This window comes from Hemicordylus capensis, chromosome 4 (assembly GCF_027244095.1).
Source record: "Hemicordylus capensis ecotype Gifberg chromosome 4, rHemCap1.1.pri, whole genome shotgun sequence".
Lineage (NCBI taxonomy): Eukaryota > Metazoa > Chordata > Lepidosauria > Squamata > Cordylidae > Hemicordylus > Hemicordylus capensis.
In genome coordinates, this window is record NC_069660.1 from 209,902,950 (window position 1) to 209,928,832 (window position 25,883).

Here is a 25,883-nt window from a genome sequence, read left to right on the forward strand (position 1 = left end):
AGCAGGTGGATCTGCAAAAATCACACAAGGTCCTTGCTCAGCATGTATATAGAAGGTAAGATTGCATTAGGACAGGGGTTCCCAACCAGTGGTATTCCAGATGTTGTTGAACTACAGCTCTTATCATCCTCAGCCACAATAAATTGTAGCTGGGCATGATGGGAATTTTAGTTTAGCAACATCTGATGTACCACTGGTTGGGAACTCCTGCATTAGAAAGTAGCACTGAAACTTGCTTCAGCATGTGTACAGGAAGTAAGATTGCACTTTTAATTATGTATTCTTATTTAAAATATTTATACCTTACTACTCGGGATGGCTCACAACATTAATAAAATAGATACAATGTAAAATAAGACTAATGAGTAATGAGCTGCCAAGGGACTTTTTTGTATGGAGTGGTAGAGAAATGTAATAAACAAACAAATAAATATAAATATAAAATAAAGTTAAACAAGTTAAAAGACCATGCTAAAACCATATTTTAAAATACATTTTTAAAAAAAGTTTTAAATTAAAAGTTATTAATAAAAAGCTAAAAACTGAGAACTATTTTTTTTTAAAGGAAAAAGGAAAGAACCTACCAGATATAAGCAGTAGATAACACATTAAAAAACCTCTTTAAAAATGGTTTGTTAAAAACACTAAGGGAGGGAGCATGGCGAAGCTCTTTGGGGAAGGTATTCCAAAGCTGAGGAGACACCATTGAAAAGGCCCTGTCCTTAGTTCCCTCCAAACAGATCTCTGTTAGTGGCAGGCCTGAGATGCTGAACAGAGGGCCCTGGCAGGTTCATATGGGCAAATGTGGTCCGACAGGTTTGGGCCTCAAGCTGTGTAGAGCTTTAAAGGTCAAGACTAGCATCTTGAATCTTGAACTGGTAACCAATGAAGCTGCCGCAGGATGGGCATGACACTCATGAAGTGACTTGCGCTTACGAGCATCCTTGCAGCAGCATTCTGGACCAGCTGAAGCTTCCAAACCATCGAAGGGCAACCCCATGTAGAGTGCATTGCAGTCATCCAATCTGGATGTTACCAAAGCATGAGTGATTGAGGTCAGGTCTGACTTCTCCAAGTAGGGTCGCAGCTGGTGTACCAGCCGTAGCTGGTAAAAAGCACCACTGCACACTGCCTCCGCCTGTGCTTCCAAGGACAGCGTTGGGTCCAGAAACACCCCCAAGCACTTCCATCTTATCTGGATTAAGCTTTAGCTTGTTTGTCCCCATCCAATCCAGAACAGCCTCCAAACCCTGGTTCAGAGCACCCACTACCTCTCTGGTTTCTGCTGATTTAAAAGATAGAGCCAGGTGTCATCAGCATATTGATGGCACCACAGCCTATGCCCACAGATAACCTCTCTCAGAGGTTTCATGGAGATGTCAAACAGCATATGGGACATAATAGATCCCTGTAGCACCCCATAGGCCAAAGGCCAAGGGGTGTGAGAGATATCCCCCAGCACCACTTTCTGAGTACAACGCTTCAGGTAGGATTGGAGCCACCATATAACTCTGCTCCTAAGTCCCAACCCAAAGAGACAGCCCAGAAGGATACAACGGTCGATGGTATCAAAAGCCCGCTGAAAGGTCCCAGAGAATCCACAGTGTCACACTTCCTCTGTCTATCTCCTGGTGTAGGTCATCCATCAGGTATTCCATCCCGTATCCAGGCTGGAAGCCAGACTGGAAAGGATCTAAGTAATCAGATTAATCAAGGACTGCCTGGAGCAAGATTTGGAACTTGCATGAAAGCTTTTAACATCCTACAGTTTATTGATGTCTGGAAAGATCCTCTGTGCTGCCAGGGACTGAGTCTAGGACCTCTGGCATTTGTACTATGTATTCTTCCACGTGAGCTATGGCACCTCTTCACACTTGTAAAATTTTTAATTTCTAAGTTTTCTTTACCAGTAGTGAACCTGCACTAGAGCACTATCAGATTAATGGGATTCCCTCTAGCCTGGTGACACTAGCCAAGCACTAAGAACTTGGCTACCTTACTGGGTGCATGCAAGGTAATGCTTGTCATATGTGTTTGGGAGAGTTGGGTGTGTGCTTCAGACATAGAAGACACAGAAGTCAACCATCTGTTGTATTTGTCCGTATACAGTCAAAGTCTCCAGAGTTCTGTAGGGCTCCCATTTCACAGAGTTCCACGGAGCTCCATATAAGCGCAGGAATGTTCTATATGCAAACCTCTGGAACACTGAAGGGCAGGGGAAGCTAGTGTGGAATTTCCATATGTGCTCCCAAAACCCTAAATCAAAATAAGTAGGTGTCTTTTTGTACATTCTCTGCTGAGGCAAATGTGTTCATGAGTTTAAATCCTGCTTCCATTTACTATCCTCCCCCCTCCCCATTTTCTTTTACTCACCCCTGCTAATTGAGCAAAGAAGCATCTTTTAAAAGTGGTGACTATTTAGTGGGGGGCAGCAACTGGCCCTATCCAGCCCCAGGACAGCATCCCTCCACTGACTGTTGCTGGTGTCTTTCTTATGCTTCTTTTTAGATTGTGAGCCCTTTGGGGACAGAGAGCCATCTTATTTATGTATTATTTATTTTTTCTATGTAAACTGCTTAGAGAACTTTGGTTGAAGAGCAGTATATAAATATCTGTAGTAGTAGTAGCAGCAGCAGCAGCATGAAAGACATCTTTCTCTGTGCTAAAAGACAATGAAGAAGGGTTAAGTGAAGTGGTCATGAGGATTGAAAACCAGGCATGTAAATCACAGCATCCTGCCAACTGCTTTAGAAAACAGCTTCATAATTTAGAGTGTGTGTGTGTGTGTGTGTGTGTGTGAGCTTATTCTTTAGCAGTTGGCCTTGCACGATAAGCAAACAGGTGCGAGTCTCTTGAGGATGGAGTTTGCTGTTTTGAGAACAGTTTGGAAAGTGTCTGACCTGAATTGGGAAGGCGGAACTCCAGCAAGTGTATTTAATAAACCTGCAGCCTTGGCGTTTACTATGAGTCCCCCAGGGCCTGTGTTTTCAGTTTGGAGAGCAACTTGGAGACGGTGTATCTGCACCTGACTGGAAAAGGCAGAGCTGCCAGCCGTTCTGTAAACAAATAGTGGCTTCTCTTCCAGTCTAAGTGGTGGAGCTTTGAGCTTTGGATCTCAGTATCCAGACCTGACAGGGTATACAGAATGCACATGACTGGCATGGTTGAGTGCAGATTTCTTTGCAACAATTCACCATTATTATTTAAAATGTTAATCTGACTGATATGTTCAGCACTTAGAAAATCAACAGAAAGATGTTTTCTGTGACTTAATATTAGAAAGGTGCCTAGTTCCACATTCTGCTGTAGATGTAAACCCAGTGCTACACATTACACAGAATGAGCTGGAAGAATTCTACCACTTCAAAGAGCAAGTGTTGGTGGGCGGGGAGGGGCGAGGGTCATAGAAGGTCAAACTACATGTTACGCCAGTGAGATCTTCCCTCCTCTGGGAAATAGCAGTGACAGAGAACTCTGATCCAGACTGGGACCATAGTCGAAGGACAGGATTAAAACCTCCCTCAACCCCCTATCCAGATGAAGGCTTCTGCTGGTTTTTTAAAATGAAGAAATATAAGCACCAGTAAGTACTAAATTACATGTTACATGTAACATGTAACTTTGCCCCTTGTTCACAGAACTGGGCTGACTGATTCAAACAGGGAATATTTATCTTCGGGTCACTAACACATTACTCAGTCGTGTGAATGAACGTACTCACAGTGACTTTGAGTTAAAGGCAATTATCAAACTGAATCTTCTCCCATGGGAACAAAACTCTGGTTGAATTCCAGTTCACAGGCTTTATTGTTGCCTCTTGTATAAACATATTGTTACTCCGCAGAGTGAGTGAATACAATCACTGGTTTAAGTAACTTCTTAAGGCTTAACTTCATGTTACATAAAACTGTGTGTAGAAAAAGTGAGATGGAATGAAAAGCAGCTTTTTGAGAGGGAGATTTGGTGACGTGAACTGATCTTTCTGTATGGGTGCATACACATGCGTATGACCCTTTTCCTGCCCATTGCTTCTCTACTCTGAAGGAGCACCAAAGAGGAAATGCTAATGCATTCGGGACTTTTTAGCTTAGAAAAAGTCAATCAGAGGGTGAAGGGTCATGATTGAGGCTTATAGAATTGTGCATGGTGTGGAGGAAGTAGAATGAAAGAAAGTTTTCTCCCACTCTGACAACACTAGAACGATGGGTTCATAGGAACGATGGGAACATAGGAAGCTGCTATATACTGAGTCAGACGATTGGTCTATCTAGCTCAGTATTGTCTACACAGACTGGCAGTGGCTTCTCCAAGGTTGCAGACAGGAGTCTCTCTCAGCATGTTCCCTTTCTTGTAATCAGGTTAGTAAACCTGTATGTCATTTTTGCAATGCTCCTGCATAGGAATAGGGAGGGAAGACGCGACCAAGAGGTTCACGCAGATGAGGCAGTAAATCTCTTCTGGAAAAATTTGTATGGTTATGTGCAAAAAGACAAGAGTATCTCTTCTAAACAGCAATGAGACAAATTATGGAAATGGACGTTGGACATAACCCCCCGATTACCTGATGTGCCTTGTAATCCCACATCCCCGAGTTACAGTACTACCTGCATATACTTCATAACCTTGTGGGTTTCCAAATCCTTGTGTGTAAATCTTTGTAGATATATGATGTACAAACAACCACTTTGTATATAATTGTGCTTTGGCAACGTACTGTATGCTTTGGTAATTTATTGGTTCAATAAAAAAATCTTGTCCTATTAAAAAAAAAAATCTTGTCCTATCTTGGAGATGCCAGAGAGGGAACTTGGAACCTAGATGCTCTTCCCAGAGCAGCTCCATCCCCTGAGGGGAATATCTTACAGTGCTCACACATCAAGTTTCCCTTTCATAAGCAACCAGGGCGGACCCTGCTTAGCTAAGGAGACAAGTCATTCTTGCTACCACAAGACCAGCTCTCCATCCAATGGAACTGATTTGTAGAAGATTTAAGATTGACCCAAAGAAGTCCTTCTTCACAAAGTGTATAATTAATATACGGAATTTTCTGCCTTAAGATATGGCAGATTATTTTAAAAGGGGATTAGAGAAAGTCATGAAAGACAAGTCTATCATAGCTCCTAGTCTTGATGGTTCAAGGAGCTCAAGGAGAGGAGAGCAGGTCTTCTGGTAGCAAGCATGACTTGTCCCCATAGCTAAGCAGGGTCTGCCCTGGTTGCATATGAATGGGAGACTTGATGTGTGAGCACTGCAAGATATTCCCCTCTGGGAAGAGCAGAAGGTTTCAGGTTCCCTCCCTGGCTTCTCCAAGATAGGCCTGAGGGAGATTCCTGCCTGCAACCTTGGAGAAGCCACTGCCAGTCTGTGAAGACAATATTGAGCTAGACAGACCAATGGTGTGACTCAGTATATGGCAGTTTCCTATGTTCCTATGGTTATATGCCACAGTGTGTGTCTGATTACCAGTTGCTGGGAAGCAACAACAGGCAAGATCTATTTGCCTACATGTCCCCCCTTTTTGCTTCCTATCAGCATCTGATTGACCACTGTGGGAAACAGGGTGCTGGAATAGATGGACCTTTGTTTGGTGTGATCCAACAGGGCTCTAGATCACCCATTCCCCATCACTTTCTCTATGTGATTTCCCAAACATGGGTATTCCACTCCAGACTTATTTCAAATCCCAAAAGGGGAAACAGTGGCTTGGAGTGGTTTGGAACAAAGACGTGGTAGGCAGAGAAACAGTTCAGAGTGTGTACACACACACACACACACACACACACACACACACACACACACACACAGTTTTCCCAATCTCAAAGCTATTTCCACTAGAAAAGTAGCAGTCGTCTTCTGCTGCTTGTGTTTTAAATAGAGTGCAGAACTTAAATCTGGAAGATTTCAGCCATTGACTTACTAGTGAAGGTCAATCTTCTAAAGCAGGGCTAGGCAACATGCAGCTCTCCAGATCTTGCTGAACTACAGCTCCCATCAGACCCAGCCACAATTTATTACAGTTAGGGATTATGGGAGTTGTAGTTCAGCAACATCTGGAGAGCCACACATTACCTACCCCTGTTCTAAAGGTTCAGTTGCACACTAGTGGCATTAGTGTCCTGTATGAACACAAAGTACTAGATAGACAGACATCAATCTTTTGCTCTAAAAGCCAGTCTGTTTATCTAAAAATTGCAGTCACGCTCTCCAGTGCCACTGTCCCTGTCTGTTTGAATTTAAGGAAGCTATGAAAGCATTTAGGAAATTTGGACCAGAATAATAGTATCCTTCATGTTCCTAAGCTCCTGTTCTTGAGGCTTGTTTGTTTTTCCCTTCAGAGATTCAGATCTGTTTTTGCTGGATACCAGAGCTGTATGGGCCTCAGAAGAAGGCTGGCTAGAGTTTGACATCACTGCCACCAGTAACATGTGGGTGATAAACCCTCAGCATAATTTGGGACTCCAGATGAGCGTGGTGACCAGGGACGGTAGGTAGCAGGCCAACATACTTAAAACATCTGGCCAATGACCTAGTCATTAATTGGAGGCAATGTTTATAACATTCAGCTGTGATGTGATGCTCTGGCTAATGTAGCCAAATACACAGCTGTGATGTGATGGTTGGGATCTGGAGCCAACTGCAGATTGAAAGCTACTTCCCTGTCTGCTGCCTATCCCATGTTGGTGGCTGTGTAATAGTGTGAATACCAGACTTGTAGACAGCCATTTCCAGAGGGCTTATGGATGTTGATGTTTGTCAAGGTATCCACTAGAAGTGCATTTATTGTTTTTTAAATTGTGTGTGGAACTGTGGAAGTGTGTTGGAGATGTTGCTCTCTCTGCTAATGTGTTCCAGTGTCAGCCCAGTTTTTTCATTTCTCTTGACTGAATCAGGAAGCATACTGCTCACTCACCTCCCTCGGGTACCAGTACTGATGTAATGCCACAATATACAGCATTGCATCAGCACTTTAGCCTCTATTCCTAATGCAGCTACACTGTTTGGGAGTTCTTGTGCCATGTGTTCAACATGCCACAGATATTTGAGAACCACAGAGGTTGGCAAAATATCCACTGATTTCAACTAGGATTAATAGCAATTCCTTCTAATGAGGATCAAACATGTTATGTGGCCTCATACTAATTCAAGCCATTGGTCCATGTAGTTCAATATTGTCAACTCTCATGGGCAATGACATTCCACTGCTTAGTGGTTGGTGGTGAGGTGTAATTTCCCTGCACACCACCTTACCCCTTTCCATTGATAGAAAAATTAGAATCAATTGTGCAAAATAAGGGAAATTATGCAGACTTGGAAAAGTTGCAGTGTTTATACTGTTCATATAGGCTGACATACAGAGCAAGGATGCACCAGTACAGTGAGAGAGCAGCCTAACAGAACTTCCCAATGAACTGCACTGATGCAACAGAAGTGGCCATTTTTGATGCCCTCCCCTGCCCCAGGAAGTCCTCTGTGCCAACTGAAAATAGGTCACCAAGGGCTGAAACCCAACCCTCAGGGGCATATTTTTGGGTTACAAAGAGGGATTCCTGGAGAAGGGGAGGGCATCAAAAATGACTGCTTCCCTGTTGCACTGGTGCAGTTAGAAGTTCTCTTCGATTGTTGTCCTTTGCAGCATGGAGTAGAAACAACCCAGGTTTTTCTCCTTGTCCATTCTGTTCTCACTAATTTGCCTATTAGCAGGCAGAAGCACCTCTTGCAGCATTTGTGAACACGTGGCATTTGAAGTTTTAAAGAAGTAAAACTTTCCCAATTGTGAACTTTTACTGCAAATTAGCATTTCTTATTGTATTAACCATAGAGGAGGAGGGATGGGAGGGAGAGGGAGCCGGGGGTGGGGTGGGGGGCTAAGGAAGAGCAAAATAATGTTTCTTGTAGGAGAGCAGCTGTGTTGCTCAAAAGAGCTATTCAGAAACACTGTGCTCTTTATATAACATACCACTTTTTTTGGTTTAATTTATAGGTCTCAGTATAAACCCTAGAGAAGCAGGAATAATAGGTCGAGATGGCCCTTATGACAAACAGCCTTTCATGGTGGCCTTTTTCAAAGTGAGTGAGGTTCATGTTCGAACTGCTAGGTCAGCCTCCAACAGGCGCAGGCAGCAGAGTCGAAACCGCTCCACTCAGCCTCAAGATGTTTCCAGGGTATCCAGTAGCACAGGTAATATTGGAAATAAAATATTCATTATTGCGGGGGGGGGGGGGGAGAGAATTGACAACCATTTCTCTAGCACTTCACGTTGATTGAATTTCTTTTAATTCATATTCTATGTATTGAGGAATTTCTTTATTTTATTACTGCTAGACTAAAAGAAAAGAATAGTTGACTCTCCAAGGGATATCTTATATCCTATATGGCATTGTTGCAGTATTCCATTGGCATACATAGTGGTTTTCATCCCAAATCACAACATTGGGTTTGTATGGAGTGATCCAAGGTAGAGGAGGAGAGGATAAAAGATGTATAGAAGGAGGAATGTTTATAAGTACAGTTTGTCATGGGAAATTCTACACAACTATTAAATAGTCTACAACTAGTACACAACTATTAAAGGTACAGGTGCACTGTCCTTTCTTTGTTCTGTTCACCCTTAGGGGTGTGCACGGAACTGCAGATCCGCAGTCCGGCACTGTGTGTGGGGTTCCTTTAAGGGCGGGGGAGGGTTTACTTACCCCTCCCACCGCTTTCCCCCCTCCACCGCACGTATTCGATGTAGTAATTGGGGAGGCAGGATACCTCCCTGCCGCCCCTTCTCCCACTTAAGTGCAAAAGGCTGTATGGAGCCTTTTGCGCATGCGCACGTCACGCGCGCACTTCACGTCTCCGTGACGTGCGCACGCGTGGCCGCACGCACGCATGTTGCGGAGACGTGAAGCACGCGCACGGCTCCGTGCAGCCTTTTGCACTCAAGTGGAAGAAGGGGCGGCAGGGAGGTATCCTGCCACCCCAATTACTACATAGAATACAGGCGCTGGAGGGGGGAAGCGGTGGGAGGGGTAAGTAAACCCTCCCCCGCCCTTAAAAGAACCCCCCCACCCAAACCGAACCGGCCAGGTCCGGACCAGTCCGGACCAGTCCGGAGGCCTTTAGAATGGCCTCCGGACCGGTCCAGGCCCATCCCTATTAACACTGTTTCCATGCAATAAGAAGCAGTGGTAATTTTGTACATTTAATCTGAATAGAGGGAAACATGGAAAAGCTTATGAAAAGCATGGTTCCGCCTACATACACTGTTTAAAATAGCATTTAGTCATCTTTATCTGAGTGAGCACCTGAAACATGTATGTAAAGCATTGTGGGGGGGGTCATTTCATTTGCATAAAACTAATTCAGAGGAGGGGGCTGAGTGGAATTTAACTACCCACCCAAATTGCAATTAAACTGTCAACTAAGCAAAACTGTTTATGGCCTTGAGGGGCTGCACTTCTGAGATACAAGAGCCAGCATTAAAACTTACTGACTAGCTGACGTCTTCATTGCTGGTGAACTTACATGGCCAATTTCTTCAAGAGTGCATGTGGACTTGGGGGCACTCTTCACATTTTCAGTGAAGTTTACAGCATATCATTTTAGTTTATCAGATTTGTCTTCTACAGCCTCATCTAGATCTCTGCTTTGAACTAGAAACCTTATTGTGAGTATTTGTTGGATTATGTGCTATCGAAGACTGAGGTCACTCTGGTAGTGACATAGACTCTTCTACAACCAGGGAATATGTGTTCTATTCATAGTTTTATTTAGAATAAAACAAAAGTTTCAGTTTATAAAAGAACTGAATATCTGCAATATTATGCCACTCAGGGGCGGAACCACCATTGTGCAGATGGGTCCAAAGATTCCAGCCTGGCTGGGATCACCTTTCCGAAAGGCAGAGAGACACATTCCCAGCCAGGCTGGGAACCCAGCACTGGCTGAAGTGCCTTGCCAATGGGGCCGTGTGGCCCTGTTTCTACATATGGCCATGCCCCTGCATCTGACATCAGACACAGGAGGCATGACTAGGACGCCTAGGGGCCGCCGCTGGTGGGTTGCCCCCGTGCCGTCACCTGCTTCCTATTTACCTGATGTCACTGAAGCCCTCCAGTTTATCTAAAGTAGATATCTGAAACCACCCTTATGCTATGAGAGGTGAGGAACTGTCTTCTTCTGCTTTGGGTCATTGGTCCACCTGCAAGTCCTGCTGGCTAGGCAAAGAAACACCTTTTAAAGTAGTGGGTCTCTTGCTTCTAGCAGGGAGATAGCAGCTGCCCCCATTCAGCCCAGCATAGTATCCCTAAAATGGCTGCTGTACCCCTAGTGTTTCTTCATAAATTGTGAGCCCTTTTGTAACAGAGAACCATATTCCTATTTCTTTTGCTGTGTGAACTGCTTTGTGAATGTTTTGTTGAAAAGCAGTATATAATTTATAAATATGTTTAATTGCCTTGCTACTAGAGATCCTTGCTAACTGGGGAAGACCAGGACTGGATCTGGGACCTTGAATGCAAAGTGTGCCTCTGTCCACTGAGCTATGATAGCTCCCCTTAGAAGGGATCCACGTAGATGGGGTGTTCCACATACCAACTTCTTTGTACATTGACCAATCTGTCACAACACTCTTAAACATCTTTTCCCCCACATTAATGACGTTTCTCAACCCTGTTTGTAATTTTGATTCTGATCTCAAGGATTATCAGGGCCGGATTATGACATGCTGAGACCCTAAGCTATGTCAAGCTTAAAGGCCCCACAGCATTTCAAAAATAAAATAAAATAAATTATTCTAATGAAAAGCATAGTGAAAATAGAAATATTAACACTTTATTTTATTTGGTGAAGATGCAACAAAAAACTAATAATCTAACAAAAACAATGATCTTGCAGTAAGCCTGTTTGCATTAGAAACATGTTTAAATGAAATTACCTTATATAAAACTTGAAATTTAGTCATTTTTTGGTATTCAGAGGCCCCTCATAATGCAAGGCCCATCATGCGACTCATAATGTAGTTTACTTAACTTGTGCCTAAATCTGGTACTGGGGATTATTGTTGTGACATTTGTCTCTTGCACCTGAACAGTATTTAGGATTATAGTACATGCTAAATATAGCTGACTGGAAAATTCTGAAATATTGATTCAAATTCAGCAAATGTTTTCCATTCGCTGACCAATCTGTTCCTTGGGATAAACTGAAACATTTTACTTGGCATATATGCTTGCTGAATAATGTGAGCATCTGTTTTGATTACAAAATAGAAATTCAACACCTGTAGACTAACAGTGAGTTGTTGTTTGGCTTATGCTGTCCCCTTCTTTCATATTAAGCCTCTTTTTCTTTATCTACCTATTAAACAATTAAAATACGTTTCTTTTAGCTCAAGAATGCTTATTATAAAAATGGGATCCATATGACAAAGTATTAATAATCCTCAGAGGCAGGGCCAGTTTAATAACAGGCATTATAGGCAAACACCTAGGATGCAAAGATCCCAGGGACAACATCTTGCTGTGTAAATGTCATGGGGAGGGGGCATGGAGAGAAAGAACTACTGCATAGGGATGTGCACAAATTGATTTTTTCAATTCAATGTGTTCCCAAATCAAATCACCCCTGATTTGTGTCCGAATCCCCATGGGTGTCACCTACCACCCAAATTTCAAGGCAGTGGGGCACTTGGTTGATTTTTAATGATTTTGTATATTTCTGCCATAGGAAATAGTGGAGATTCAAAGTCACCCTATCCTAACCCTATCATGGACTCCAGCTTTAATTTTTTTAAAGATGGCTCTAGCCCTTGTAGAAGTGGAGTTATGGAGCAAAATGTGCGGTCACTATTTTTCAAGTGTTTGGATTCTTTGGTGTATAATAACTTTTCCTCATAATGAATCCCTATGAGGATTCATTGCACACCTTTGTGTCTTCTTTCGTTCTGACTGTCATTGGACAGTGCCAACTGTCAACTGCCATGTACCAACTACACCCCCCGCCCCATACACACACACCTTTTGGAGGGGTACTGTAGTAATTTACCTGAATCCAAGACTAGTTTTTTTCCAAGTGTTTTGATATTAGGAATCAGGAGGTCATCTTAAATTCAGACTCCTGTTCCTTTCAAGTAAATGCAGGTATAACCTATATTTAACCTCTAGTTTTAAAGGGGATTGTCTTAAATTCAGCATTGACTTTGATTCAGGTAAATACAGTATGTGTCTTTTAAAGATTAGCATTAGCCAAGAAAACATGCAAGGCAACTCTCAGCAAGTCATATTTTGCCATGGGCTACCACAGTGGTCAGTCAGTTAACGGCGTTCTAGTGATGTCTTCCATTAATGCAGAGTTTATTTATTTATTTATTTATTTATTTATTTGAAACATTTGATATACCGCCCACTCCGAAGACTCTGGGCGGTGTACAAAAACATGCAAAACAAGACAGCATTAAAATTACATTCTAAATAAAATTAAAGTAACTAACAGCAGGTGGGGGGGATAGATAAACTACAGGGTAAAAGCCTGGCTAAAAAGAAAAGTCTTCAATAAGGATTTTAAAATCGACAAAGAAGGAGCTAAACGAATCTGCAGGGGAAGGGAATTCTAGAGAAGTGGGGCAGCAACCGAGAAGGTCCTTTCACGGGTTCTAGCACCCCGAACCTCTCAGAAATCGGGGACCGACAAAAGGGCCATGAGAGACTGGGAGGTGGAGAGCTTTGCTGGTGCCCACCTCTCCCAGCTGGCCCAAAACGGGCCATTTTAGTTCCAGCCTGCTCTCTTCAAGAGCTAGTTAGCAACCAGAACTGGGCCAAGAGAGGAAAAATAGCAGTCAGTGCACTGTCATCTATAGAGCAGAAGGAACAACTCCAGGCAGTACAGAGACGAGTAAAGGAAAGGTCAAGAATCTGTGTGGATAAGGCGGATAAATTACCCCTTAGAATGTTCACGAAACTGGGAATATAAAGGCTGTGTCACTCCAAGGCCCTCAATATGCATTCCAAGGCCCTCAGTATGCATTGTTTTTGTCAGAGGAACTTGAAAATGCTGTGGGTTCTTTAGCCTCCAGACAGCTGGGAGAGGACAGCAGGAATTTAGATATACAGATTGTATTTATCTTGTTTCTTTGTCAATGGTGTCATAGGCAAGTGTACTTAAACCTGGCATTTCATTATCTCACCCAGTCTCCTTTTATGTTAAGTGGGTTATTATTAACTGCATGATCAGTTTACATCAGCTTTGTCCAGCCAATCACCTAAATCAAACTTTAAAGGAGAAAGGCTGTCTGAGATACCTCTCTCAGAACACCTTTGATCCATCCTCACTATTAATTACCGTAGGGAATTTAGTGAACAGCCCCCTTACGAGCAGTGAGTATATTCTTTGAGATTTGCTTCAGTAATTATTGTATATCTTCCTAGCCAGTTTTAGAAAATTTACAGAGGAGGATTGTACTTTAAACAGTTCAAACATTTAAAAATAACAATTTCAACTTTAGAAGAAACCACTCTTGTGCTTTTGTTTGGAGGGGTATTCATCTGAGGGCATTCTAGTTATTTTCGCATGGGCCAAGGGAGTGGAGGAAAAATGGCCATTGTTTGTCTGAAATTATTATCTGAAATTATTTATCCAATGCAAATTTAAATTTGTTCATTAATTAGCAGTGAGGCTTGACTGAAACGAGGTACAGGATCATCACACACAATATAGCAAGCTAAATTATGCTCTTCTGCTAAATAAAACAATTCCAAGTCAAACTCAGTGTCAATGGTGGGTGGCACCTCTCTCTCTCTCTCTCTCTCTCTCTCTCTCTCTCTCTCTCTCTCTCTCTCTCTCTCTCTCCTGTTTTCTACGTATAGGAAGAGTTAGGTTTTGTTTACATGGGGGAAATGTTCAAATATTAGGTTACCCCAGCATAGACTGAATTGCACTATGTGATTCTCTTGATTATGTGTTTCTGCTCTTAGCTGTTACTGAAAGCACTAGAAAAAGCCCTGTTACAATGCTTCCTATTTCTGGTCAAACATACATGGCCTTGATCTGAAACAGAAAGTTTGTCTAGAAACCTCATCTACATTTGATACAGAATTGTGGGGCATGCATATTTGCACAAGCTAGTTCTCAATAGTCTGCTATAGCGACCATAGAAGGCAGCTACTGCAAATAAAGTTTTTGAGCCTGAGTGTTGGATATGTTTTTACTGGCCGGCATTTCACACAGCAGTGTGTGATATTAGGGAATCACTTGATACTCAAACATACAATAAAACAAGGGGCCAAACTTGTGTGAGTCAAAACAAAACATATGCAAAGGATCTTTCTCTTCTTTTTCTCCCCACTGTAGCCTTGATCCTCCTCTGCCCCCACCAAATCTGGTATGGTATTTGGTGCAAGGGGCTCCAGGGGGAGGGGGAAATAATTGGAATAACCAGGCAGAGACATTTTCCACAAGTGGGTGTTTTCTCCAAAATGAGTGTTGACCATTATGAAGAGAGTACAGTAATTTGGAATATCCTCAAAGATATGGCAACTGCATATCATAAGCAGGTTTAAGTTCAATGTAAGTAAAAATTACCTAAGAGTTTCTTTATAGCAGCTGTCCATCTAGTGTACCAACAGTGGCCAAAAATACTTCATTTGCTAAATTAGCCTTGTGGGGAAGACTGGAATCTTCTTCAGAGATTTTCAAGGGCCTCATTCTTTGCGATGTAGTGAGGACTGCCAGTGTTATTTTTGTTGTTTTGTTTTACCGGCCCCTCTTCTGTACTTTTAGCAGCAGCTAGAAACTGAAATTTAGCAAGAAATGCTCTTTCTGGCATGGAGGCATGTGGTGGGAAATGCTTCACTTGCTAAATTTGTGTGTACCAGGCTACCGTTAAAAACACAGAAATGAGCCTAGGAAAAAAACCTAGCACTGCTGTATGCGGCTGCCATTTCCCTGTGTTTGAGTCCGACGTTACATTAGTCATCTAGTTCAACAACATGTGGTTGCCTGAATCACATCATGGTTCCTTCCCATGCCAGGCACCTCTAGCCTGGCTTTTGACCCAAGTGCAACTCTGTAGTCATTTTTTAGCCACAATTAATATGATAATTTACCATATCCACAGGGAGCAAATGAGGAACTAGAGGTAACCACAGAAGGCACAGTGCCCCCAAACGTGGGTGTCAGCTTATGAAGTGTGTGCTCTGTGGGTTTTCAGGGTCTTGAGAATGGGAAGCTTCCTTTTAAATGAAAGCAGAGACTTCTCCAAGTTCTGTATCAAATTCTATGTCAAATACCAGATTTTGCTTTTGCCTTAGAACCATAGCATGTCTTTAGCCACACTATAGTGATAGTTTTGAAGGTACAATTTCTAGGTATGTTCTTTGGTTTATATTTCCTAATAGATTACAACAGCAGTGACCTAAAGACAGCCTGCAGAAAGCATGAACTTTACGTTAGTTTCCAAGACTTGGGATGGCAGGTATGTGACATTTCTACCTCGATAAACATGCTCCTCAAACAAGGTTCAGAATATTGGAATAGGTTCTTCCACCCCACACTAAGCCCCTGTCCTACATAACAGAAGCACATCCTAGAAGAAAGCAAGACAAGGGCTAACTTTGTGCTTCTTTCCATTGAGTTGCTTGCTCGCTTAAACATATATCACCATCCTGTGATTTTGGGGGAGAGTGCTGGTGGGGGGAAAGCGGCAAGGAAGGGATGGGCAGGTAAGAGGCACCCTCCCTGCCCCTCATAGTAACCCCCCCCCCCGCCCTCCCAGGAGTGTGCAGAACCAGTTCCATGCACATTCCTATCTTCCTGGCGCTTTCTCCATTTCCCAGGGAAGGATGGGAGGCAATGAGTAGCTCAGCTCCATTTCCTCGTCGCCCGGGAGGCAATGAGTAGCTCAGCTCCATTTCCTCCTCGCCCGGGCAAGAGGTGAAGAACAAAGGAAGGAGGGCAGGAAGTGGGATGTTGGCTGGGAACTCTCTCTCTCACTGCCACACCGAAGTAGTTAGATGGGCAGGTTAGTGGGCACTGTCCCCAACAGCCATCCAGATGCATGCAGCATCTTGCTGCCAGAAAGGGCAGAGTTTGTGGTGGGGGTGGGAAGAAACTGGGAAGGGAGCAGATGGCAAGAGTGAACAACTTTTGATTCTTCATCATCAACTTATCTGCTTAATGTTTGTCACTGACACACCACCAGCTTTGACAGCATGCAGCAGGGCCCCTGCATGCAGTAGAGTTACTATCATGGATTTTCTACAGAATTCTGGGACATTTTGGTAAAAATAGGAACCCAAGTTCCATGTTATAATGTTTCCTGTGGGAAGTTAAGGTGTTTTGACTTAATTCACAGTTTTCAGGAACCCAGTGAGGCTGTTCTCACTCACAGCCTAACCCAGGCGAGGGACGTCCAGCCTGGGTTAGGCTGCGCGTGAGAACTGCCTGGATCGGGCCCAATCCCAGTGGGGGCAGCACTGCATAGCCCAGCTTTTTAACCTGGCTTTATGGAGCACATATTTAGCCAGGGCTCCAGGATCGTGTGTCTCCTCAGGCTGCACATACATGCGCACGTGCTTCGGCCATTTGCATGGTGATGCTGAACGGGGCTGCAAGGAGGAATGCAGCCCTATTCAGCATCACCATGCAAATGGCTGACACACATGCGCATGGCACGCACACAGACATGCGTCAGCCATTTGTGTGGCGACACTGAACGGGGCTGCAAGGAGGGACTCTGCAGCCCTGCACCCACACTTTTTGGGAGTGCACTAGTGGGGAAAAAGTGGCGGAGCAGGGATGGCAGACAAGAGGCACTCTCCCTGCCCCTTGAAGTAACCCTCCAGCCTCTGAACCGGCTCGAACGCTGGCATTTCGAACCGGTTTGGTGCTCCAGAAAAGGAGCGCTGAACTGGTTCTGTGCACATCCCTACAGGAAGAGAGGCAACTGGGTAGCTTGACTCTGTCTCCTCATCCTTCTGGGCTACAGTTAGAGAGGGAAGGAAAGAAGAAGAGTGGGCCAGAAGTAGTGTGTGGGCTAGGAAAGGGCCAGGCTCTTTGACTCTCATCGACACAGCACAACAGCTGAGCCTGGAGGAGGAGGAGGAGTGGAAGCAGCAGCAATGGTAGTGTGGAGAGCATCTTGGCCAGGTGAGTCATCCAGTCCTTCTGCAGTCTCAGAAACAGCACTTGCTGCTGCCGCCAGGACTGCCTGTCTCAATGGCAACATGAGTGAAGCCTGAGCTGCCACCACTGCCGCTGCCTCCTGTAACCCGTGCACCAGTACCTATCCAACAGAGCCTCCCCTCCTGTTGCCAGTGTTGTAAAGTTGAAAAACGGTTGCAAAGTTGGAACCAACTGGCAGTTTACCAACATGGTGCCATTTGTCTTAACCTGAACATTGTAAAGTTGAAGACTGCCTGTGCATACTATGTAGTAGTGTTCCATGAGATGTGTATTGCCCACTCCAGTGTTAACGTTTTTAACTTGGTTCCTGTTGACAGCTTTTAAACCCGACATGGTTCTCAATAAAGATGGCTTCCATGTTTTTCATGTTAGAGCCAAACAAGATTCAGTGGATCATTAAATGATTCCAAATCAGTTTGTCCCAAAAAGCCTTTGAAAGGTCCCAGTGAATTTGTTTGCAAACTGGTTTGCTGCGAGTCAAATGTGAAAAGTGGGTCAAATAAATGTGAAAAGTGGGTCAAAGCATGACATGATGCATCATAACTTAAGCAAGTCCAGAGCCATTCCAAGAATGGTTCAAAAATTATAATCTACCATAGCAATACATTTTAGGTAAGCAGTTAGAGTATTCTTCAGGCTGCATCCTATCCATGTTGTTGGGCAGATGGGTGGGGAGGGGAGGCTGGCAGGCAGACTGAAATTACACACACAAGAGCAATATACATAAGAAGCAAAGATTTAGAAGGGCTTGGATCATGCTCCAAACATTCTGTACCTACAGCCAAGACTTGCTGAAATCAACACACCTTGCCAGTTTAGGAGACTGCAAAATGTTATAAAGAGCAATCGACACATCTTGCACTTGCCAGTTCCTGTATCAGTGCCAAGAAAATACTACAGGGAGGACATATAGATTTTAAGCATAAGGGGCGAAAGTGTTGAACTTGCATACATTTTAATATATTCTATAGTTTGACATGGAAGGTTCTGAAAGGCAGACTTTCCGCACTGAGCTATCAATGAAGTGATGTGACCTCAATTATTATTAATTAAATAATAATAATAATAATAATAATAATAATAATAATAATAAAAATAATATACTATTTATATTTGTTCTTGTTATTAAGGACTGGATAATTGCACCAAAAGGCTATGCAGCAAACTACTGTGATGGAGAATGTTCTTTTCCACTCAATGCACACATGAATGCCACCAATCATGCCATCGTACAAACTCTGGTAAGTTTACACCTTGGTCTCACATTTCCCTTCTTCCTTTCCTGAAGCATACAGCATAACAACTGGAGTTACGGGAGGTGCGGCAGAAACAGCTCCCTCATCTTGCTCTCATATTGTTGGTGCAAGGACGAGGGAAGAGGAGATAGATCTACTTTATTTTTTCTGCTATTTGTATTGCATCTTGGGTGGGTGAGGGTGGCCAAGGAATTGTACTTGGAGGATAGATGGGAAGGAATTTCAAGAACAGCAGTTTCAGCCATCAGTGCCAGAGGTGATTTAACCAGGTGGCAGGGAGATACATCAGTCTAGATGGAAGATACACATTTGTATCCCAACCTTCCTTTTTGGAGCTGAGAGCAGAAGTATTGCCTCCCAACAACCCTTTCAGGTAGATTAGAGATATGGGGCTGGTTCGGATAAGTACTGACTGCAACATGCAAGGAGGACGAGGTTGCGTCAAGATTACACCTGCCTTAATGTCACTGAAGAGCATTCTGACCTGTTGTTGGGTAATCCTTTAATCACGTGGGGGGGGTTCATCTGAATTGCACCTTTAAGCCCTTTTAAAACAGGATTTTGAAGCATATGTAGAGGGATATTTCAGATTAATGTGCCCCCCCGACCCCCCACGATTAAAGGACACCCTGACAGTATGTCAGGACATCCTCCCAAGATGTCAGGGTGAGTTCACGCTTGGCATGACCCCATCCTGATCGCATGTTGTGGCTGGCATTCATCTGAACCTCTTGCCTCTAGGCTGTGTACCTTACTGGCTCTCATGCATGAGAGAAGACAATTTTGCAAGGGTCATTAGCATAATGGAAAGCAATTTTACTTTTTCAAAACACATCTCCCTCTCATGCAATTAGTTAATAATCTTAGAGACATGGATAAGTTTCTCTTTCATCCTTTCAGTATAAGATTTTCAAATATTTGTACAGTCTGTTGTGGGACCAGGGAGTAAGGTGGACTAACTATAACTGAATGATAGACAGATAAACCTGAAGATAAAAAGGGACCCATACACCCTGGCTCATATACTGTGCAATGTTCCATGGGTGGTTCTGCATCACCCACACTGCTGTGAGCTTATATATTAAAAACAGGCATCATTACACAAGAGTGCTTTTCTGCAAATGCCTAAAATTGCACGCACAATGCTGTGGCCATTGGAAATAATGGCTGAGGTGTGGCACAGTTGTTTGTGCAATTTAGGCATTTGTAGAACAGATTTTTTTTTTTAAAGGCCTGTGGCAGCATCCACAGTGCAGAAACCACCCGCAGAACACAGTGCAATGTGTGCGTCCCTGCTTTAAGCTCCTCAGAGGAAGGCCCAGAGAGATAGATAAAGAGTTGGTCTGAAACGGTAAAAGAAGCTGGCAATTTAACGGTACCTTCTTTAAACAGGTTCACCTGATGAATCCAGATTATGTTCCTAAACCATGCTGTGCTCCTACAAAACTTAACGCAATATCAGTTCTTTACTTTGATGACAATTCCAATGTAATTTTGAAAAAATACAGGAACATGGTGGTAAGAGCGTGTGGCTGTCATTGACAAGATGTTTTCTACAGGAAGACCTTGGCATGCCTTTTCTAAAAGACTTCCATCCAGCGCTTCAAAGGGAAAATCTAATGCTTCTAGAACAGCATTATGCCTTAAGGAAGAATAAAAAAGTGACAACCTCCTATGCTACTTTTTAACTTTTAAAGTGTTTACACAGTGCTGGCCTTTCTGCTCTTACAATTTCTAAGTACACCAGAACAAACTGTAAAGTATGGATTATGTTAATACAGCAAAGATACAAACAAAAGCCTGCCTGCTGTTCGATGTACAGGTCTGCCTTACTAGGCAAGCAATCATCAAATCCAAGGAAAAAATGGAATTTGTGATGAGAAATGAAATGCACTGTTCAGGTCAAGCTCCCACATATAGCAAAACCAAGTTATCTGTAAAGTTGTGCCGTCGAGTCAGTGTCGACTCCTGGTGACCACAGAGCCCTGTGGTTTTCTTGGGTAGAATACAGGAGGGGTTTACCATTGCCATCTCCTGCGCAGTATGAGATGATGCCTTTCAGCAGCTTCCTATATTGCTGCTGCCTGATATACCATCGGGGATTCGAACCAGCAACCTCTTGCTCCCTAGGCAAGTTACTTGTACTTAACTTTAAAGACGTGCACGTTATATGTGAGGATTTTGATAGGCAAGGCAAGGATGCGTCTTTTATCAAACACACTGCTGCACTTTGGTTTTCTCCTAGAAGCTCAAGCAACACATTTGCTGTGTTAAAAGCAAGCTTTGCCCCTTGCCCTCCAAAACATAAAACAACAAACATAACTGGCAATATGCCCGTATGACGCCATTATCACAAAGGAAATTCAGCAAGACTACCAAGTCTTCTGGCATTCTAGAGGTAGTTTTCTTATTATTATTATCTGGCTGGCAGGATGCTGGATGTAAAAAATTCAGCTTTTCTCTGTTGCTAATTATGATCTAATTTTTAAAGAAAATGTTGCCTCCATCACTGCTAAATGTATTTGTATGTGCATTCGCAAAACGTACAGATGACTCAACTGTAAATTAGATAACACCTAGTGGACATACTCAAGTCTATGGTTAAAACAGTCTTCTCAAAATTGAGCAAAATTGTAACTCTTGTTTTTGTGACTTCCTAAGATGGGAGAGCAAATAGGTCAACCCTAGTACTGCAAGTCTATATAAAACAGGGGAGTTATCCTATTCCTCTTCAGAACAATCTACCAAAATAGAAAGGGGTGATGCAAAGCTGCAGGACAAAACATGCAAGAGAACTGCTTTGCATTTATTGGTGGACTGCGTGAGTACCCAATCCTGCTGGCCAAATTAAGAACACCTGCAAATTCACCTGCAAATTCTGATCTGCTGGAGGTCATGAATGAACTCACACCTTTCCTGACCACACCTTCTTGGCAAGGCCGACCTTGCACTTTGAGAAACATGAGTTCAATGTATATGATACTTGTTTCCTGAATCTGGCGTGGCACTACACAGAGGAAGGTTTTCCCAAGGCAAGATTACAGAAAAGTGCACTTCCCTTTGACTACTTTGCATTTTAAAAGCCTTCTTGTAAATAAAATGAAAATTATAATTTATTGCATCTGTCAAATATATTAATTTTTGATGTATCATTTAGCAAGACCAAGATTTTTTTTTAAAAAAAGATTTTATTCAGAAAGTATGTGTGTAAACAATTGTACCACTTGATTTTGTACAAGAAGCTCATGAGTCAAAGCTCAGCCTGCTCATGAGATTGTGCTTCAGTAGAAGGTTTAAAAGTCATCACGAATAAAGGCTCCCTTTAAGGCAGAGACTTGTGTGTGGCTCTGGTACATCTGCCATATGCTATGAGCCCTTTCGGGAGACTTCTCACCTTCCTTGGGTCCCACCCCCCCCCCCAATTTGTGTTGGACAAACTCCCTGGTCTTTGACAGAAAAGACATGTTACAGTGCAGAATAAAATGGAGACATTTGGCCTGTGTAATGGAATGTCCAATTCTGATAAATGTATACCACCACTTATCAAAGCCACCTGGCATACAGCACAGTATGGCCATTTCTAGCAGTGGGAGAGGGGGCCATCAGGTTTCCCAAGGGGAAAGTGCTGAGAGGAATTCCACTTCCCCGCTGTCCCTGTGCACCTTCCTGACATCCCCGTGGGCTCCAGTTCTGTAGAAGAGGCTTCCCTGGTGCCAGAAATGGCAGGTAACTGTATGGAACTGGCTGCACTGAGAATGCCCACCTCCATGTGGCACCAAAGATGGTTGTACATGTTTATTGGAATTGGACATTCTAACCCACAGGCCTAGAAGACATGGCTAATAAAAGCTGCATCTTTCCATCTGAGACAGACACATGGCAATAACATATTTCTACGAATTAGTGGCTGACATACTGTACTGCAGTATATGACGACAGTGAAGCTATTATATAAAATGGTTTCACTGTTGCGCAACTCTGTGACATTTTTACACTTGCAAAAATGTTATGTTCCACTGTGTGCATAACGTTGTACAGTATGACAGCCAGTATTTGCATACATTCGAACCTGCAGCTTTTCTTCCAAATGGCAATAAACGTTTTTATACAAACTAGAAAAAAAGTTTAGCATCTAGTTTGCTACTTTAGATTCAGCTTCTATCACCTGCACTAGAAATTCTTTGGCTTTGATACTATCTCTCACATGGAATACTAAACTGAACGGGGTGAGACTAAACTAAAAGGGGTGAGGGAGCATATGCTTGGGGTGAGGGGTGACTAAACTAAACGGGGTGAGACTAAACTAAAAGGGGTGAGAGGGAGAGGCAGAGAATCTGCTCAAAACTACAGATCACTTGGAAGGATTTTGTAGGTAAGTTTGTTTCCTTTGTTTTACTTGGGAATAGCATTTGAAAAAGTAGGTATTTCATTCAGCAGCTCATTAGTGAGTGATGAGCCACAGATCCTGATGTAATTCAAAATAATATGACTCTAGTTACTGTTCCAAGCAGGGAAATAAGAAGCATAACCCAGATCTTTAAAGGGTTGTCTGATTACTGAAAAGAACACTGTTTCTGCATGAAGGGGGTCAAATCTCCTTGCAAGTGACTGAACAGGGCTGTTCTTTCAAGTTGTCAAAAACTACCTGACAAATACCATGGTTTGATAACCTCCAGGCACACACTAGAGTACCATGATTTGTACATCTCTCATGATGAGAGAAAACTAGAACAGGAATCAAGCATCCAAAAGTAGTCAAGGGTATCTTCCCAAAGAGTGTGTGTTCGTGTGTTTTCTTTTTGAACTTCCTTTTAACTTTTTTTTTTTTTAAACGAGCTATCTACATGAAATGGCTTTAAAACTAGAGCTGTACCAGTGAAACAAAATAAGATCATGATGTGCAGGTCTTGTAAGCTGTACACACTTGTTAGGCTTTTTAACTTGTTTAACCTGCAGATAATTTCATTTACCATGCCCCATAATTTTAACTTTTCCTCACTTATTTTAGTCTCAAAAGAACATTTACTTTTTCATCCTAGGACAAAAGGAAGTTCATTAATAAAACCAGTACTGAATATATTCCCAATCTGAACAGTGACTACTTGTTGTAAGCTACCCTCAAGGCCAGCACAGTGAGGCTTTAGGACACACAAACACACGCACAGAAGATACCACGCTTTAGTACATTCAGTTTCCCAAATAACCACTATTGGAAAACCAGTAACATGCCCACGATATTTAATGGGCTGGACACAGCTAGGGCAGAAGTATCCCAATAAGTTTGTTTTTACAGTTCATCCTTTGCTTGTCGCAGGACAAAGTTATGAAGTGTATCAAGATCTCTTGCTCCAGTGTGTTCGGTCACTTTTTCCCCACCACGGAAAAGCATCAGTGTTGGGTAGCCACGCACCTTCAAAAGGAGAGCAAAAGTTGTTAAAAAGCAGTATCCACCTTCTTGTGATAATGACTGTGCACACAGTACATGTGCATGAGTATGAAAAAACCCTCACTTGCATTGGTACTTTAAACCTTGCACAAATGAAGACTCAGCTTCCAACAGTAACACCTAGCCAGGGGTGTAACTATAATAGGGGAGACAGCTGTCTAGGGGCCCACTGCCTTGCCCCCCCCGAGGCAAGTCACATGACTGACTCCCCCAGCTGTGCACCCGCCCAGTAAGGAAGGAAGCTTCAATTGTATTTATCCTCTGAAATTGATGTTAGTGTTAAGACCTGGAGCTACCAGACCAGCATGTCTTTCTCTAGTACCATTAAATGACTTGCATCATCCACTATTTATAAAACATTTTAAAAAATAATTTAGGATGATGTTCTATTGTGGCACATAGGTTATATATATGTGTCTGTGTGTGTATATGATTTTTGTTACCACTATTCAGCCTCAGTTAAGATTTCTTTATTTCATGAGCTGAACTTCAGTGAGGGGGGGTGTGCACTTTAAAATCTTGTCTCTGGGCCCACTACAACCTTGCTACGCCCCTGCACCTAGCTCTGAAGAACAGATTAATTACTAATGCGGCTATCATCACCTTGCTCCAAAATGGAACTATCATTTATTTGTAGCTTGCAGGAAAGGAGAACAAGATGAGGATGTGGTTTAATTAGGAAAAACTTTCCAAGCAAATGTGGTAGAAATGGAGCGTACTCAAGGCTATGGCCAAGATCCAACAGGACATGGGGAGGAGAGCTGGTCTAGTGGTACATAGGAACATAGGAAGCTGCCATATACTGAGTCAGACCATTGGTCTATCTAGCTCAGTATTGTCTTCACAGACTGGCAGCGGCTTCTCCAAGGTTGCAGGCAGGAATCTCTCTCAGCCCTATCATGGAGAAGCCAGGGGAGGGAACTTAGAACCTTCTGCTCTTCCCAGAGCGGCTCCATCCCCTGAGGGGAATATCTTGCAGTGCTCACACTTCTAGTCCTTCATATGCAACCAGGGTGGACCCTGCTTAGCTTAAGGGGACAAGTCATGCTTGCTACCATAAGACCAGCTCTCCTCTCCCTGATAGCAAGCGTGACTTGTCCCCTTAGCTGAGCAGGATCCGCCCTGTTTGCATTTGAATGGAGACCACATGTGAGCATGGTAAGATATTCCCCTCAGGGGATGGAGCTGCTCTGAGAAGAGCAGAAGGTTCCAGGTTCCCTCTCTGGCTTCTCCAAGATAGGGCTGAGAGAGATTCCTGCCTGCAACCTTGGGAGAAGCCGCTGCCAATCTGTGTAGACAAAACTGAACTAGATAGACCAGTGGTCCGACTCAGTATACAGCAGCTTCCTATGTTCCTATGAGAGCTCCGCATGCAGCAGGGTTTTTAAGGATTCCCACAAACACCGTTTGAAACTCCCCTGCACTACCCAACGAGCAGCTTGTAGATCTAGAGGCAGCAAGAGAAACTGGTGGCACATGTGGAAACTCTAAATCCTAGCCTATGGCTTTCACAAGCATAATCATGGCAAAAATGTCTATTCACTATTTCAGTTATCTCTTCAAATCATAATTCAGCACCCTTTGCAGCTGCAAGCTAGCAATTTCAACATTTAATACGAGCTCAGTGAAAAGCCACCTACTGCCCACACTTACAGAAAATCTATTGCAGACATTGCGTTCAGTGGTACAGTCTACTTCTGCTATCTTGACATCCACTGGGACTGGAAAGTTCTTTTTTGAGAGGTTCTCCCAAGTGGGAGCCAGGTTTTTACAGTGACTACACCTAGAGGAGGCGGGGAAATAATGTATCATTTTCATTGATAAAATGTATCATTTTCATTCTTATTTTTAAATTTAGAAAATACAGAATAGACATGCTTAGGGCATATCACATCATGATCCCATCAGTAATATTCAATTCAGAATGTCAGATACAAAACCTCAGAGAATACACACTGTTAAAAAAAAAAAAAAAGACTATTAACATACTGTACAAGAAAAGCAGTAACTCAAAACA

The 25,883-nt window shown here is 43.0% G+C and overlaps 2 protein-coding genes across 4 annotated transcripts in view; one reads left to right on the top strand and one right to left on the bottom strand.

Moving 5' to 3' along the window:
- BMP6 (bone morphogenetic protein 6) overlaps positions 1–21,752 on the top strand; it is a 137,501-nt gene extending 115,749 nt beyond the window's left edge. Inside the window, exons 4-8 of the mRNA XM_053313332.1 lie at positions 6,336–6,484; positions 7,982–8,179; positions 15,379–15,455; positions 18,295–18,405; positions 19,813–21,752. Coding sequence (XP_053169307.1) covers positions 6,336–6,484; positions 7,982–8,179; positions 15,379–15,455; positions 18,295–18,405; positions 19,813–19,962 — 685 coding nt within the window. The 3' untranslated portion in view covers positions 19,963–21,752. The remainder of the gene's footprint in view (positions 1–6,335; positions 6,485–7,981; positions 8,180–15,378; positions 15,456–18,294; positions 18,406–19,812) is intronic.
- TXNDC5 (thioredoxin domain containing 5) overlaps positions 21,589–25,883 on the bottom strand; it is a 39,770-nt gene continuing 35,475 nt past the window's right edge. For all 3 annotated transcript variants that reach the window (XM_053313333.1, XM_053313335.1, XM_053313334.1), the window contains exons 9-10: positions 25,520–25,649; positions 21,589–23,830 (exon numbers count right to left, since the gene is read on the bottom strand). In XM_053313333.1, the coding sequence (XP_053169308.1) occupies positions 23,708–23,830; positions 25,520–25,649 (253 nt within the window). In that variant the 3' untranslated portion in view covers positions 21,589–23,707. The remainder of the gene's footprint in view (positions 23,831–25,519; positions 25,650–25,883) is intronic.